At 39.0% G+C, this 18471-nt stretch overlaps 1 protein-coding gene across 2 annotated transcripts in view; it reads left to right on the top strand.

Annotated features, from left to right (window-relative positions):
* The window catches only part of LOC112867881 (pregnancy zone protein-like), a 48102-nt gene that overhangs the window by 13160 nt on the left and 16471 nt on the right, over positions 1-18471 (top strand). For both annotated transcript variants that reach the window (XM_025930906.2, XM_086714123.1), the window contains exons 10-16: positions 488-597; positions 2930-3091; positions 4146-4373; positions 6122-6185; positions 10286-10428; positions 13897-14046; positions 16671-16835. In XM_025930906.2, the coding sequence (XP_025786691.2) occupies positions 488-597; positions 2930-3091; positions 4146-4373; positions 6122-6185; positions 10286-10428; positions 13897-14046; positions 16671-16835 (1022 nt within the window). The remainder of the gene's footprint in view (positions 1-487; positions 598-2929; positions 3092-4145; positions 4374-6121; positions 6186-10285; positions 10429-13896; positions 14047-16670; positions 16836-18471) is intronic.

Consider the following 18471-nt stretch of genomic DNA (forward strand, 5'->3'; position numbering starts at 1 on the left):
GAAGAGGTGAGAAGAGCTTAAGAACATAGGGGGGCGCCTGGGTGGCACAGTCGGTTAAGCGTCCGACTTCAGCCAGGTCATGATCTCACGGTCTGTGAGTTCGAGCCCCGCGTCAGGCTCTGGGCTGATGGCTCGGAGCCTGGAGCCTGTTTCCGATTCTGTGTCTCCCTCTCTCTCTGCCCCTCCCCCGTTCATGCTCTGTCTCTCTCTGTCCCAAAAATAAATAAAAAACGTTGAAAAAAAATTTTTAAGAACATAGAGCAAGTAGGATGCTTGCGAAACCAGAGGAATTGGGGAATGAGGTAAAATAATTTTTTATACGAAGGTGAAGCTAATGTCAAGTTGCTTGTATTTTCTAAGTATGAGAAATTCTAGAAAGGAGAAGATATGGAATACAGTGATTTGTTATGATGGAGTGAAGCTGGCTTGGAGGGAGGAGGTGAGTTGAATATACAGAACAGTTCAACCTCGCTTATTTCTTTTTCAGAGTTGGAATTAACTGGGCATGCATCATGCACAATCACAAGCACCTTAAGCAAATTGAAATTTACAAAAGTGGATACATATTACAGACATGGGCTCCCTTTTTTTGGACAGGTAAAATATCTTTTCAATAGAATCATAATGTGGGGGATGTGGCCTTTAAGAAAATGAATTTTTGTACCCCAAAGTGTAATTTGTTATAAAAATAAATATTTATTTCGAGTGAGGAAAGAAATTATGGCAAATGACAAACTTAAAAGGCAAACACGGGGCACCTGGGTGGCGCAGTCGGTTAAGCGTCCGACTTCAGCCAGGTCACGATCTCGCGGTCCGTGGGTTCGAGCCCCGCGTCGGGCTCTGGGCTGACGGCTCAGAGCCTGGAGCCTGTTTCCAATTCTCTGTCTCCCTCTCTCTGTGCCCCTCCCCTGTTCATGCTCTGTCTCACTCTGTCCCCAAAATAAATAAACGTTGAAAAAAAAAATATTAAAAAAAAAAAGGCAAACACTATCACATGCAGAAACATAAAGCACACTTTTATTAACTTCCAACACACCTCTAGAATACATTTTTCCCTGTGTAGTTTGACTGCATACTCTCTACCTGTTTATAAACAATGATTTTGTTTTATAATTTTTTAAAGATACTCTTTCATCTAGATGATTGAGATTGAATTTTTCATATTGATAGTTTTAAACACATTTTTTTCAGCTTCAAAGATCAGTATCGGTAATCAGATTGGTAAATTTTCAGACTGATATCCAGCTGAGTAAGCTATCAGTTTTCTTTCATACAAGAGATAGAAGTTTTCTGGACATTTAAAATTTTCTTCTTTAGTAACTAATCTTTAAACTGACAGTTGATAGGCAATTTCCTTATTTTAGTGATGTTGTGAATTGTATATTTTCTTCATTTATTGCAGTATTTTGCATCAAATTGGCAAAAAATTAATAAATGTATAGATATGGTTGCGTGAGACCATTTCAAACCAAGAGGAGGACATGAGCGAACTGAGGACTTAAAAGATGAATATGACTTGGCCAGAAATTTAAGAAAGAGGGGAGAATGGCCAAGGCTCTAGGTTTCAAATAGCTTTTAAAGTCCAAGGAAGTGGGGCGTCTGGGTGACTGAGTCAGGTGAACGAACGTCCAACCCTTGATTTCGGCTCAGGTCATGATCCCGCAGTTCATGAGATCGAGTCAGCATCAGGCTCAGAGCTAACAGTGAGGAGCCTGCTTGGAATTCTTTCTCTGCACCTCTCTTGCTCATGTTCTCTGTCTCAAAATAAATAAATAAACAAATTTTTTTAAATTTAATTTAAGCAAATTATTTTAACTGAAGAGCGAAGAGCTAAGAGGTAGCCAGGGTGACTGGCTGAGATAGAAGATATAACTGGAGGGACTGTATAGTTGTAGGTAAGCCAGAGCCTTTTAGAATAAGCTCAGAATTTTGTACTGAGGAGTTACTAAAGGTTTTAAGGAGAATAGCATGATCAGTTTAGCTCAGGCGGTATAGAGAATGGTTTGAAGCCAGCAGGAAGCAGGAAGGAGGTGAACTGTGTAAGATTCAATAAAATGGTATTGGAAACCAGACGGAGAAAAATATTGTGTCCTGTCATCTGAGAAAAGAGGTAGAGTTAAAATAAAAACCAAGCTTTCAGAATTGCAATTTGGGAAACGTGGATTTGGGCAACAATTCAAATAGTGCCCCCTCGCCCTCAAGAACAAAAATCAACGGTTTTTCAAGACAAAGGGGAATTCTTGTACATGTCTTTTATGAGGAATTTCGATTGGCGTTGGTGGCAGAAGACTAATCTTGACTGAATGTAAGTGGTTACTAAGGATATCATCGAGCAAAATCTCCTGCAGCAGGTTGCAGGTGTTCGGGCTGAGTTTGGTCCAGTTCCGAAGTTCTTCTGGTGAGGACGTGCCTAAGGCTGATCTCCTTAATGGCCTCCCAGCTCCATTGTAAACCTTTTGATAAGAGACCTCATTTTATTTCACCTTTCACAGGTTTTAACTGGAATGGCAGCAATGAATCTAGAGAGAAATGAATAGGAATAAAATGCGCTCAACAGGGAAAGAGATAGCATTTGGCCAATGGTTAGATACAGTCAGTCAAAGAGAGAAAAATGATTTAAAAAGAGAAGAAAAAAAGCCTATGGGATGAATAGAAGCACCATATACTGAGACAGAGAACAGCGGGGAGGAAGAAAATTGGGAAAGGTAATATCACGAGTCCCTTCTGGGATATTCGCAGTTTCAGGCTCAGGGAATATCTATATAGAAAAGCCAAATAGTCTAGAGCCCAGAAAACAAGTCTAATTTTCAGATTCTAAGATCTTCGGTAAATGACAGCAGCCACGAGGTCAAGAGGTGAATGCCACAAAGAACGGAAGATGCCACTGCCACGTAAGCCTTGACACCAGCTATCTCTTCCTCACTTCTAGGTTCTTCTAGTCAATGAGAAGAATCAGCCCATCCCCAATAAAACTGTAGTCGTCACTGTGGATGGAAATGCGTATCATTCCAACTTTATCACGGATGAGCATGGTTTGGTAGACATTTCCATTAATACCACCAGGTTCACATCTTCTTCATTCACAGTTTTGGTAGGTGGGAAGGGGCATCTGGGGCTGCAAAAAGATTGCTGAGGCCGCATAATTTAAGGGTATATGGGAAGCATGTAAATTCTACGGAAAAAGAAATGGCAACACAGAGGAAAATAGAAATTAAGCAATGTGGAGACCTAACTCAGAAGAAAACATGATCTGCCAGAAACCTTTTACTTTAGATTGACTCCATTTACAACCTGCCGTAGACATTTCTTGGCTGATCTTGACCTTCCCTCGTAAAATTCAATGTTTTCGCAATTCTGTTACAGATTAGATTTTCTTGATTTCTTCGATGTGCCGCTCTTGTTTGTTTTCTGTAGAAGGTTCAAATAACTTTATGCAGTTTATAGGCATAAGGGTATTAAGAAAAAGTAATTGGTCTTGACTGTGAGTGAATATCATCTACTAAATCAGTATGGCACAAGCATGAATAAAGTTAAGGAAAAGTCACTCACAGATTATGCTTTATGTGGGAAAACAAACTATAATGGAGCCAAATAAACATGGTTCACATAAAATCTTTAGTAAATGAGGGAAACCTGGGTGGCTCAGTCGGTTAAGCGTCCGACTTCGGCTCAGGTCATGATCTCACAGTCCGTGAGTTGGAGAGCCCGCGTCGGGCTCTGTGCTGATGGCTCAGAGCCCGGAGCCTGCTTCTGCTTCTGTGTCTCCCTCTCTCTCTGACCCTCCCCCGTTCATGCTCCCTCTCTGTCTCAAAAATAAATAAACATTGAAAAAAAGAATCTTGGGGCGCCTGGGTGGCGCAGTTGGCTAGGCGTCTGACTTCAGCCAGGTCACGATCTCACGGTCCGTGAGTTCAAGCCCCACGTCAGGCTCTGGGCTGATGGCTCGGAGCCTGGAGCCTGTTTCCGATTCTGTGTCTCCCTCTCTCTCTGCCCTTCCCCCGTTCATGCTCTGTCTCTCTCTGTCCCAAAAATAAATAAAAAACGTTGAAAAAAAAATTAAAAAAAAAAAAAAAGAATCTTTAGTAAATGACAGAGTGACCAACATGTACATAATGTATTTTCAAGACCTTTATTCTTTCCACTAGGTCACTTACAAAAAGAACAGCCGCTGTTTTGATAACTGGTGGCTTGAAGAATATCATATGCCGGCACAGCACACTGTAAAGCGTATTTCCTCCCCGAGCAAGAGTTACCTACACCTTGAACCTGTTACTGGTACAGTGGCCTGTGGACAAATCCAGGAGATCCGGGCACACTACATCCTGAATGAACAGATTCTAAAGGATGAAAAAGATTTGACCTTCTATTATTTGGTAAGAACAGAAGTAGCTCTTCCTAATTACAAGACCTCAAAAAGATTGAGTTCTTATCGAAGTGATACGCTTTGTAAGACATCAGTGAAAACCTTTTCTTGTCCTTGTTTTTATGCTTGAAGAGAAGTGGCTTCCTAATACATTATCAATGCTTTCATTTCTCATTTATGCTCTGGTCTCCACTGGAATTTCTAAGCTTTTTTCTGAGTTCCAGTGGAAAATTATTGAAGGAGAGAAGAAAAAGCCAGGGAGAATGACTTGTTAGACAAAAATAATGTTTTTCTTAGAACTCAATAGATAAATAAGCAAAGGGTAAGAAATCAAGAACTTATTCAACAGGAAATAAAATTATAAACAAGCTTCTGGAAAATATTCAGTTTTGACATTAATTGAAGAAGTGAAAAATAAAACAATAAAGTAGTAGCAATACACCTGTAAAGCTTCTAAATAATTACAAAGCTCATGACCAGTGTTAAATGAAGGGAAAAAGGGCATTGACAGGCATATCATAAATTGATATGATACTTTTGAGGCCAATAAACCTATTTGTGCCCTGAGATTAAAAATATAATCCCAAACTGGCAGTTACTCAGATAAGTCATTTTAAGAAAAAAAAAAAAAAATTACATGTAAGAGACTCTGTATAGGAAGATTAACTATAGACAATATTTGCTTTTAATTTTTTTAATGTTTTTATTTATTTTTGAGACAGACAGAGACAGAATGTGAGCGGGTTAGGGGCAGAGAGAGAGGAAGTCACAGAATCCGAAGCAGGCTCCAGGCTCTGAGCTGTCAGCACAGAGCCCGACGCGGGGCTCGAACTCACAAGCTGTGAGATCATGACCTGAGTCAAAGTCAGATGCTCAACTGACTGAGCCACCCAGGTGCCCCGTAGACAATATTTTTAAAAATTCTATTGAAAAGTTTTTTTAAAAAGTTGACAGTAAGTCAGAATCTTAGTTTTATTGCTTGTTAGTTATGTGACGTTGGGCAATTTACCTGATCTCATTTGTAAAGACAAACGTCAATCATCTTACCTGAATACTAGGGATGAGATTTATACCCACTTCATGGGAATACTGTGCACATTAAATAAAATCCTATAACTAAATAATTTAGCTCAGTGCCTGGCACAAAGAGAGTGTCAATACCTTTGGTTTTTTAACAATAGAGAATACTTACATATATTTTATATCTATCTGCTTTTAGTATATATTGCCTTGTGTATGTTTAAAATATTTGTTGAAAGAATATGCAAATTTGAAATATCAATATTCAAGAAAAATAGCAAATACTACATAAAATACTAAAACATTGCAAAACATATATTTGTTATTTGAAGTATGTAACTCTAGGGGCGCCTGGGTGGCTCAGTCGGTTAAGCGTCCAACTTTGGCTCAGGTCATGATCTCACGGTCCGTGGGTTCGAGCCCCGCGTGGGGCCCTGTGCTGACAGCTCGGAGCCTGGAGCCTGTTTTGGATTCTGTGTCTCCCTCTCTCTCTGCCCCTCCCCTGTTCATGCTCTGTCTCTCTCTGTCTCAAAAATAAATAAATGTTAAAAAAAAATAATAAATAAATAAATAAATAAAGTATGTAACTCTACATATAGGAAAATACTGAAAGAGAACTTTAGTGTTCAAAACTTCTGGGTTGCACTAGTGAGATAATTTATTTATATATTTTGCATAGGTTCTTATAAGTTTAATATGTGCCTTTTAAAACGATAATGGATATCTTTCCGTCTTCAGATCAAAGCAAGAGGAATCATCTCCCGATCAGGAATCCACGTGTTGTCCATTGAGCACGGAGAAAGTAAGTACTTCCAGGATTTCCCTTTTTTTTTTTTTTTTCTCTCTCGTATACTCAAATTCTGTACATTTTAGCAAGACGGAGCTACTTTTACATTTTACATTTACATTTTACAGAGGTCATGGTCACCAACCTTCTTCCATCAACCAAAGACGAGGATAAGCTAATACAAAACAAATAAACATTTTAAAGGTTGCGGGGGCGGGAGGCACCTGGGTGGCTCAGTTGGTGAGGTGTCCGATTTTTTACTTCAGCTCAGGTTGTGATCTCACAGTTGTGAGATCTAGCCCTGTGAAATGGAGCCTGCTTGTAATTGTCTCTCTCCCTCTCTCTCTCTCTCCTCCTCTCCCCCACTAGCCCTGTCTCTCTCTCTCTCTCAAATAAATAAACATGCAAAACGATGGCATACTAGGTTCATTTTAGTCCATTTAGTAATTTCTCTGATTTTTGTAACATTTCTATATTTTAAATTTTATTCCTAAAGTAAAATATATTCATTTTATAATTAAATGTTTTCAAATGCATATATTTTTATTAAAATGTTAATTTTTATTCACTTATTTATTTAAAAGTGCAGAAAATCACCAAGGAAAAATTTTACTGTGTACGTCTTTGTATTCATTTCCTATTGCTGTCGTAATACATTACCACCCACTTTCTGGCTTATAACTGCAAATTTATCATTTTACACTTCTGTAGGTCAGAAGTCTCACTGGGTTAATATCAGGGTGACAACAGGACTGGCTGCCTTCTAGTGCTCTAAGGAGTTACCCGTTTCCTTGCCTTAGAACCTCCTGCATTCCTCAGTTTGTGGCCCCTCTGTCTTCAACCCCAGGAGCACTTCATCTTCAAATCTCTCTCTTACATTTCTGCCCCCTTTTTAAAGATCACTATGATTCAGGGGTGCCTGGGTGGCTCAGTCGATTGAGCGTCCGACTTCAGCTCAGGTCATGATCTCACAGTTGTCTCTCTCCCTCTCTCTCTGCCCCTCCCTGATTCATGCTCTGTCTCTCTCTGTCTCAGAAATAAATAAACATTAAAAAAAAATTTTTTTTTGAAATAAAGATCACTATTCGGCTCACTTGGATAACCTAGAATGATCTCCCCCTCTCAAAGTCCCTGATGTAATCACATTTGCAAAGTCCCTTTTGCTGTGTAACATAACATGTACACAACTTTTTCAGATTATGATATCTTTGGGGAGGACGTTAATCTGCCTACCACAAACTGCCCTCTGGCCCCAAAGATTCACATCTGTCCCATATGCAAAATCCCAACAGCCTTAAAAGACTCAATCCTTTATAGCATTAACTCAAGTCCAAAATCTCATGTAAGTCTCATCATCTCAAAAGTCCCAAATACCATCTTATTGTCTACGTTAGATATTGGTGGGGCCTTAAGTGTAACGCTTTCTAGGACAAAAAGAGTTATCAGTCCCAAGAAATTTTGAAAGCGTTGGACAAACAACGTTAGGTTTCAGAATACTGCTTAAGCTGCATCATACAAGTATTTGCATGGGATATTTTCATTTGTGCTCAGTTCGAAACATTGTCAGATTTCCCTTTTAATTTCTTCTTTGGACTCTGGGTGAGTCAGAAAATAAGTATGTTTTTTAGTGTCTAAATATTGAGGTATTTTTCAGAAACTTTTCTTAGTGATTTCTAACTTCATGCCATTGTGGTCATTTCTTTTAAATTTACTGAGACATGTTTTATGGCCCCACATATGGTCTATCTTGATAAATGTTAGTATTTCTATTCTTCTCCTCTTCAGCGTTTTCTAAACGTCATTTAAGTCAAGTTGGTTCACAACATTTCTATATCTTATACGGCACTTTCCTTCTGAATTTTCATGAATCACCAACATCTCTCGATTTCTGTTATCCCGGGAAGGATAATTAACTTAAAAAAAAAGGGGAGGGGGGGTCTGTTACAAAAAGATAAATACATTTGGTCTGTTTATTTGTTACATGTCCCTAGGCTAAATCTCATAAATAGCTTCCTTTTTTTCTGTTCATTTGATAATTATAAGCTATCATTTTACAAAAACAAAATAAAAATAAAATAAAAACTTTTATTAGCAGCATGTTTAGGAATCAAAAAGCTCATTCACCCAAGGTGAATCAGTATATGCAGGAAAAAACGAAGGAGTACCCATTACAAAAATTAAAATATGTTTGTCTTTTACCTTTGAAACCCCATTTCCGGGGCGCCTGGGTGGCTCAGTCGGTTAAGCGTCCGACTTCAGCCAGGTCACGATCTCGCGGTCCGTGAGTTCGAGCCCGCGTCAGGCTCTCTGTGCTGACAGCTCGGAGCCTGGAGCCTGTTTCCGATTCTGTGTCTCCCTCTCTCTCTGTCCCTCTCCCGTTCATGCTCTGTCTCTCTCTGTCCCAAAAATAAATAAACGTTAAAAAAAAAAAAACTTTAAAAAAAAAAAGAAAAGAAACCCCATTTCCGTGTCCTTGGCACAGAGTGGGTACACAAGAAATATTTTTAAAGTAATTCATAAATAAAGGATAAGATATCTCTTTGTCTACAACCTGTGGTAGCTAAACTTTATTTGAAGTTTACATACTTGAACTATATTTGAAGAGAACTAACTTTGAAAATAATATAGCTTCCTGTCCTGATATATCTCTATAATAAGAGTTTTGGATAAAAAGTCCATGCCCTCAAGATGTTGTTATGCTATTTTTTATGTTTATTTATTTTTGAGAGAGAGAGAGAATGCGAGCAGGGGAGGGGCACAGAGAGAGGGAGACACAGAATCTGAAGCAGGGTCCAGGCTCCGAGCTGTCAGCACAGAGACCGATGCGGGGCTCGAACCCACGGACTGCAAGATCATGAACTGAGCCGAAGTCGGATGCTTAACCACATGAGCCACCCAGGCGTCCCTGTTGTGACACTTTTTATGTGCTCTTTATATGGTTTTAGTATTATGGTTTCAAATTACTTTATTGAAGTATAATTAACACACAGTGCTGTAGTAATGTCAGGTGTACAATATACTGGTTTGACAATTCTTTACATTATTCGGCGCTCACCACGATAAATATAGTCGCCATGTGTCATCATACAATGTTACTACAATATCATTGACTATATTCCCTAGGAGATCTGGCCATTAGCAGCAACATGGATGGACATAGAGCATGTTATGCTAGATGACAGAAGCCAGAAGTTTCGAATTTATTTTGACCCTGCTGTTTCCGTGCTTCTTCACCCCAAGCTGCCCTCCAACTTTCTAAAGACACAGGAAAGCTATACTTTTGAAAGAATTTCCTGCTACCCAGAACTTAGCTCGTTTACGAGAAAATTAAGTGTGGACATCTCATAAGCACTATGCAATGCATGCAGAAAGAAGCAGCTAAGATAAATATAGGCAATTCCCCGGTAAAACTCAGATTCACACCTGGTTTTGTCGGTAATTATTCGTACCCATATCTCTGCAGTATTGAAAATGCCCTGAAGGTCCAGATGAGGTTGCGTTCTTTGCCTTTTCCTTGTGCATATGACAGGAATTGTGTTGATGTGGATCATAGGTAGAGGTAATTAACGATATCTAGAAGTTCTTCCCTCTTGATTTCTTTCTTAAGAAATCTTTTTTTTTTTTCCTTCCAAGATTTTATTCAAATTCAAGTTAGTTAACATATAGCAGAGCCACTGGCTTCAGTAGAATTTAAGTGATTCCTTACTTCCATATAACACCCAGTGCTCCTCCCAACGAGTGCCCTCCTCGATGCCCATCCCCCATCTAGCCCATCCCCCACCCACTCCCCTCCTACAACCCTCAGTTCGTTCTCTACAGTAGAGTCTTAAATCTTTTTTTCAATTGAAAACCAGAAAGGCGCATTAAATGCGTTTTTCGACTTGAGCAGAGGAAATGCACAATGTATCCTACGCTTTTCGGGAAGAACGTCATTGGCTCAGCACGTCCGCACTCAACACAACTGCATACACGATGGTGTGAATGCAAGTCTTCTCTTCCTTTAGTGTGCTCCAAATGTTAGAAGGAGTTAAGTCATTAGAGGGTCTCTTCTGTGTAAAGTTGAGAACTCCTCCCTCTTCCTAATCAAGTATCTTGAACGTTTTCTTCCTCTCCAGTGAAAGGGGTATTTTCCTTCTCCTTTCGAGTGGAGTCGGACATCGCTTCTGATGCCCAGTTGCTGCTGTATGCTTTTTTGCCTGATGGAGAAATCATTGCCGACACGGAGAAAATCAACATCGAAAACTGTTTTGCCAATAAGGTGAGTCACCTGTATCAGCAGTCCTTTTATTCATCTCCCCTTTTGAAGGATGGAAAACAAAGATGTCGCGGCCGTTTCTAAAACTGTCACATAGTGTCCCTGGAACTTTCCTCCGAAGGACATCCAGAGGCCGAGAGTGATGCCATACCCTGAGAGGGCTGGTGAAGAAGTTCAAAGCAGGTGGCCCTAGACACACAATGTTTGACAAGTTTCTTGTTTTATCTCAAAATTCATGTGCAATTCAAAATCTATTCTGTTATGCAACCTGAATAGTTTTAATCTTGACGTTTCGTTCCCCAAATTTTGAGTTAAAAATGATGTCTCCCCAGGATGTGTCCATTTTATCCCATCATACCCCCGATGCACCTCAGTGTGCTATTGCAGAAACCAGTAACTCATTGTGAGGTTAAATTCAGTTTGATAATACAGAACAGGGGTATATGTATGTGCCCCATGTTGAGAAACACAGCCTGGGCACTCTAATAATGACTATAGCATAAAAATATAACATAGTTGCAAATGGAGTCTTCTCATGTTTCCAAAGAATATATAGTTGTAACAAGAAGCCTCTATCCCAACAGAATTTGGTGCTTAACATGAACAATCAGAGAGCATCCACCAACTTCACTTATCTTTTTAAAAATATACCTAGGACTCTTTAATATGAATTTTATGAACATTCAAACTATGCAAGGTACCTGGGTGGCTCAGTTGGTTAAGCGGCCGACTTTGGCTCAGGTCATGATCTTGCAGTCCCGTGGGTTCGAGCCCCGAGTCAGGCTCTGTGCTGACAGCTCAGAGCCTGGAGCCTGCTTCAGATTCTGTGTCTCCCTCTCTCTCTGCCCCTCTCTGCTCATGCTCTGTCTCTCTCTCTCTCTCTCTCAAAAATAAATAAACATTTAAAAAAATGTTTTTAAGAACAAACAAAAAACTACACATTTAGGGGCGCCTGGGTGGCTCAGTCATTTAACTGCCTGACTCTTGATTTTGGCTGAGGTCATGATCTCACGGTTCATGAGTTCAAGCCCCACATTGGGCTCTGCAATGAGAGCGCAGAGCCTGCTTGGAATTCTCTCTCTCTCCTTCTCTTTCCACCCCTCCTGCATGCGCCCGTGCTCTGTCTCTCAAAATAAATAAGGAAACTTAAAAAAAAAAAAAAAAAAAAAAAACTACGCTTTGATGGCAAGTGAACGTTTCTGCAATGCGAACTACATTAGATTATCTTTTTTAAAAAACATGTAATGATCTAAGAAAAATACACAATGGATTCTGATATAAAATTTTAATTCTATCGTACTAAAGAATGCTAGTAAACAGGACGCGTGTCCAAGGGCATAGTTTCTTCTGCTCTGTTTGGATGTTCTTTGTGTTCCATGTGAACCTAGAAGAGATTCCTGTCTCAAACTTCAATGCCCTTACTGCTAATCGTGGGTAGTTAGTTGTTGGTTACACCTTGGAATGGCCATGTTATGCTATAGCTTTCGGCACACTTTGCTTATTCCAGCAGGGGTTTCTTGCTGGTAGAAAACAGGTGACCATTCCTGAGTAACACCAGAAAATTGCCACAGAGGAGCGCAAGCCCCTGGATATCATTCTCAGTCTCTTCGTATCAGATATCTCGTAACTTATTCATCACGAGTAGAGAGACGCTGTGAAAACCAGAAAAGTATTTAGAAGAAAGGTGACTATTTTCATTTACCACCAGAAGTTAGAAAAAAAGAGGTATTAAAAAGCTAAAAACTGAGGACCTTAGAAGGTAGACAGCCTGGCAGGCTGATGAACAAACAGAGGCAAGAACAGGCTGAGAAAATGGGAGGGAAGAGCCAAGTCGGTCTGAGACGTGTGTTCCCTCAAACCAATAATATACTTCAAGTATTCTCTTCAATCTTCATTAGGATAGAGAAAAACTGTTTTCTATCCAAAATTCGTATCTCTCTTTCTTACTTTAACAATAACAGATCTAGCGTATAGGTTAAATACCACATAACACTTTGCCTGTCATTCTTAACTGGATCGAATTATTTACGAAGCATAACATTGATTAACTCTCTCTCTTTCACAAATAAATAAACATCAAAACAATTTTTTTTAAGGGGCGCTTTAGTGATTCAGTCGGGTAAGCATCTGACTTCAGCTCAGGTCACGATCTCATGGTTTGTGAGTTCGAGCCCCGTGTCAGGCTCTGTGCTGACAGCTCGGAGCCTGGAGCCCCCTTCGAATTCTGTGTCTCCCTCTCTCTCTGCCCCTCCCCTGCTCATGCTCTGTCTCTCTGTCTCAAAAAATAAATAAAAAAAATTTTTTTAATTTAAAAAATAAACACTACAAACATTTTTAAAGGATAACACTGATTAATGTGGATAAGTGCAGACTCTCCAACTATGCCTTAAAATCCTTTGTTCGCATATCAGTAAAGCATTTTACATTTTCTAATGTAGTCACTTCTTGATTAATAGTCGTTTCGGTGGATTATAATGCCAAATAATTCATGTGTTCATTTCAAATAGGCACTCACAAACACGTTTTCATACGCTTAAGTTTTCTGAAAACAAAAACAAACACGTTTTGTTTGAATTCTCCATACGCCATGTTTTCATAATATAGTGAACTACAGAGATGAATACTTCCTCATTTTGAGAATAAATCTATTAATTGTTTTTCGTGTAGCTCTCATGATACACGAATCCAATTGTTACATTAATTCACAGACCGCATAGCAGGATGATCACGGTTAAATTCAGCAACACAAGTTAGATATCATTTTAACTAAGCATACTGACATTTCATTCCAATCCAAATCACCTTGCCGTTCAAGAACCCGGAAAGTTTCCTGGTGCTACTACAGACTCTAGATTCTAAATTATTTCCTTCTCTATTTTGAATATAAAATAAAACTCAGATGCTACTCCAGAAATGTACATAAACATAATCTTACGTAAACAAAATCTTACATAAACATGAAGAACGGATAGGTTCACTTATCAGTGAGTTTCTCCTGGCCGAAGCAGCCCTGCACCCCTTTAGAATGTCAGACGACTAAGACTGCGACCTGGAGGAGGCTTCAGGCGGCTGGTCTCAGAGGTGGAGCATGACTTTTCACGGCACCGTGCAAACTGTGCGCCTTCACCACGAAAACACCGCACGGAGATAGGTCAAATGCAGCAGAGTATGTATCTTTGTTAGCAGTGTGTGCTCTTTTGCCCGTCGGGGATTCTGTCTCAATGTGATCAAAACCAATGTACATTTCACCAGTTACACGAGGACCAGGAAACCTCAGTGCACTGGAGCTACATTTCCAATTTATCCCAGAGATCGTTCACTGGTAGTCCCCACGGGTACGCACCTCTTAAGCCTGCTCCAAAAAGGATGAAGGGAAACCAAGCGTAGAAAGAATTAGTCCTCGTCTGGGGTAGAGGAGTTGAGGCTGTAATACTTAGAACATTTGCTGTCATAATCATATCTTTTTGACAGGTCACTTTGAGCTTCTCCTCAGCCCAGAGCCCACCGGCCTCAAACATCAACCTGGAGGTCACAGCCACTCCCCATTCTCTCTGTGCCCTCCGTGCGGTTGACCAGAGCGTTCTGCTCATGAAGCCTGAAGCTGAGCTCTCGCCTCATTCGGTGAGTCCCCTTTCAGCCTTGGATGTCAGAAAACGCACATATGCTAAGACCAGTTATAACTGAGAGGGCGCGTCCTTCAGAGGGTCAGGCATACTCTGGTAAGTTATGTATGAATTGGACTTGAATTCAGTTCCACAAAAGACATTGCGCCAGGTGCTTAACATAATCTGCTCTCACTTCATTCTCTCTCCTGATATATTCTCAGTGAGGGAGCAATATGGTTCCCCACTGCATTCACCGCCTAGCACAGCACTTTATGAATAAAAGGTGCTCCACACATTGTTAGGGAATCAACACATGAGTAATAATTCCTTAAGGTGGTCATTATTACCTTAATTTTATGAATGAAGAAAACACAGCTATGGCAGATAAAGCCACTATAGAATATATTAAAATATAATATATATTATATATAATGTTATAATATATACTATATATAATATATATTATATATTATATAAATTATATATTATATATAATGTTATAATATATACTATATAATATATATTATATAGTATATAAATTATATATTATATATATTTAAGTATAATGTATATCTTATATTACATAATATAACATACATATATTATGTAAAATTACATAATATATATTATATATAACATATACATTATATTTAAATATAAAATATAATATATATCATATAAAATATATGTATTACACAAAAATATTATATAGTATATATTATATAGAAATATATATTATATAATATATAACAATTTATATAATATATATTTATATTTATATTATATTTATATAATATAATATATATATTAATATAGATTATATACAAATTATATTATATATAATATAATTATAATGATTATAATAATAATATAATCTATGTTGTATATAATATATAATTATAATTATATTATATATTTATATTTATATTATATTTATGTAATATAATATATATTTATGTATACATAAATATATAAATATAATATATATTTATGTATAATATATTATATAAAATATATAATATATATAAAATATATTTTAAGGGTGGAGTTTGAATCAAATCTCATTCCATGCCACCTTTAATGCTCCACATCAAGACAGTATGTGAAATGCCTGATTTTTAAGCTTCCCCTAAAATCTAGGTGCTTGCTCAAACCGGTGAGCAAGGACAAGTATTATGAAGAATGAGGGCAGCGCGCCCGAAGGGCTTGAGGTCAGAACAAAGGTCAGACTGGAGTGTTCTAAAACGAAAAGGTAGGGGTGCCTGGGTGGCGCAGTCGGTTAAGCGTCCGACTTCAGCCAGGTCACGATCTCGCGGTCCGTGAGTTCGAGCCCCGCGTCGGGCTCTGGGCTGATGGCTCAGAGCCTGGAGTCTGTTTCCGATTCTGTGTCTCCCTCTCTCTCTGCCCCTCCCCCGTTCATGCTCTGTCTCTCTCTGTCCCAAAAATAAATAAACGTTGAAAAAAAAAAATTTTTAAAAAAATAAAATAAAATAAAACGAAAAGGTAATAACCTAATAAGTAATGGGGAGAGATGAGGATGGTAGGGACTGTAGGTAAAATAGAAAGTAAGGAAGATTGTGATGAGCTCTGTTAGCCTGGAGTGGAGTTTGGAGGTGACAGCAAATGCTATGGTAAATCTGAAGAGTTGTAAGCAGAAGAGTGCCAATTCCGATTTATCTGTTAAGGAGATGCTGTTTGCTGCTGAGCGAATGAGAGCAAGAATGAAAAAATGGGAACAATTAGTAGGTTATCGCAGTAGCATAGGCAAGAGGTGAATGCAGCCACATTAGAAGGTCTGTGTTTATTTAATGGCCTGGGTACTATGTGACTGAGCAGGTGGCCTGACACCAGGCTCTGGGCAAAAACTGAACTGCAATTGATTTATTTCTAGGTTGCCTGGGCACCTAGTTTTTGGTCAAGCTAGAGTTGGAACTAAAATAGTAGACTAAAACAAACAAAAACAAAAAACTCAGTAAGAGTTCAAAAGAACTCAATCATAGAAAATGGGAAAAGGAATGAATTGGGAATGTACGGAAATTATTTCTGACTGTTGGGATTATGAGTGGCTTTTGTGCTCCTGTCACACTTCTCTATGCTGTCCACATTTTTGGCTTCCTTTTAAAAGCGGGCATTTGGGGGGCACGTGGGTGGCTCAGTTGGTTAAGCATCCAACTCTTGATATCGGCTCAGGCTGTGAGCTCATGGTTGTGAGATCAAGCCCCATGTTGGGCTCCACACTAGGCATGGGGCCTACTTGGGATTCTCTCTCTCTCTCTCTCTCTGCCTGTCTGTCTCTCTCTCTCTCAAAATAAATCAATAAACTTAAAAAAAAAAGATAGGCATTTGGTCTAGGAGACAGGAGACGAGTTTTATTCTTACTCAACCGAAATGGGCTCTGAGACTTTGATCAATTAATTTCATTTCTCTATGTATTAATGTCTTTTGTACCACAACAGGATTAGGATCCCTAACATTTATTATCTCCCCATGATTTGTCTGTGGTTCTTTGTATCATTGGCATGGGAGTATTCAATAAACACCACAATCTTTTAAATCCCAGATTGAACATTATCACACTAAAAATGAACTTAAAAGCCAAGACAAAACAAGAATTTTCCCTTTGTTCTCTCAATCTTGCAGGTCTATGATTTGCTGCCACCGAAGAGGGTCCCTAGCGTTGCACACGGAGGTCCCATGAATGCATATGGTGAAAAATGTATCGAGGCAGAGGACATAGTTCACAATGGAATTGTTTACACACCAAAGTGGACCGTAAAAGAGGATGACGTTTACAGTGTTTTTGAGGTAATTCGTCGTCCCAAAAGTATAAACAACATTGAGTTTTAAGTTTTTGTTGAAGTGGAGAACAAATGGGCTTCTAAGCTCTAGAATCTGATCCTGCACCCTCCCAAAACAAAGCTAAGCTTAACAGAAAAACACTGAAACCTCAAAAGCACGGGGAACTTTGTGCACATACGGATATCCAATCATCAATGTATCTTGCACTCTTTAGTGCAAGTGGTATGCTTTTAGGGCCCACAGCCTCAACCAGGTTGATCCCGAAGCTGTTTACGACTGCCATAGCCCCCTCAGCAATTGTCAGAGATTCTAGTGTGTGAGCATAGTGAAACATTTTCCACAGTGAAAGGTGAGTACCTTATGGGCGGCCATTATTGTCAGTCTGTTGCACAATACATACAATGTTGAATAAATAAATGACTGAATACACAAAGTATAATACTTTCATCATCTTTACTGCAGTAAAATTTCCGGGAAAACTGAAAGTAGTCTTTCACAAAGAAAAGATTTACAAAACTTGGGTCGGAATGTGAGCAGGCCTGGGGCAGGTTACATAAAATGTCTAGCTTTCAGATTAACTGTAACTAGACAGTGTTACGAAGGGAGAGTTTGTCCAGCTTTGAGATGAAGTCTTATCACACGACCAAAGAGGGCTTAAAACCCTTATTGTATCTTGAGGAAACGTGCCCTTCTTCCGCAGCGTAGCGGAGAGCAATTTAAATCTCCTTCTTCTAGAGCCTCCGGGATCGTAAATCAGTTGGTGAGAGAGGGGTAGGTAGAGGACTCTTTAGGCTCATTAGCTAACTGTTTCATCTTTAAACATTTGCTTCTGACTTCTTTCTCCCTATTTCATGTCACTGCCACCACTGATAACTGTGTCTCAGCCTCGCACAGTTTCCCGCGTATTCGGAGGTAAGACAGCGAGTCATATTTCCTGGTGACTAATAGTGAGGAAAGAAGCCGCTGGGACCAGGTGAACTCGAGGAATCAGACTACTGTAGGCATCTGCATGTATGTTTTGGATGCAGAGATTCAAGATACTTGCAAGAAAATGAGAAAGAAAAGAAGCAAGGCTAAATTAGGAAAGGGATGGGCTGAGCATAGATATTTAGGGAAAGACACATTTTCCAATAAAACTTAAACAACACAAAGTGTAACTAACTGTGAAGAAAAATCTCCAATGTGCAACCCTCTAATTTCAAATGAAAAGAAACATAAACAATTATTCTGTGCGCACGCGCACACACACACACACTCTCTCTCTATATATATATATATATATATATATATATATATATATATATTTGTTTGGAGAAACAAATATTGGTTGGTTGGAGAAAAGGAAGGGAAGATAAACATACAGATGCAAAATAGTTTCTTGGATGCAAAAGATAATTAAAGAGGCATCAGCAGATAGCAACAAAATTCAGAAATAGGAATCAGTAGAATCAGGGTTCTAATCCCAACTCCTAGTCACTAACGGGATGAACTGGACTGTCTGTGACTCCGTTTTCATATTTATAAAATAGCTCTCTTCCTTTTTGTGTGGCACTTTCATGATGATCCTATGGGCTATATGCATGATAATAATGAAAGTGTGATCATGTAGGGAAGGAAAAATTCCTCCTCTGCGCCTCGGGGT

The sequence above is a fragment of the Puma concolor genome, chromosome B4 (assembly GCF_028749965.1).
Source record: "Puma concolor isolate L17-30 chromosome B4, mPumCon1.1.hap2, whole genome shotgun sequence".
Lineage (NCBI taxonomy): Eukaryota > Metazoa > Chordata > Mammalia > Carnivora > Felidae > Puma > Puma concolor.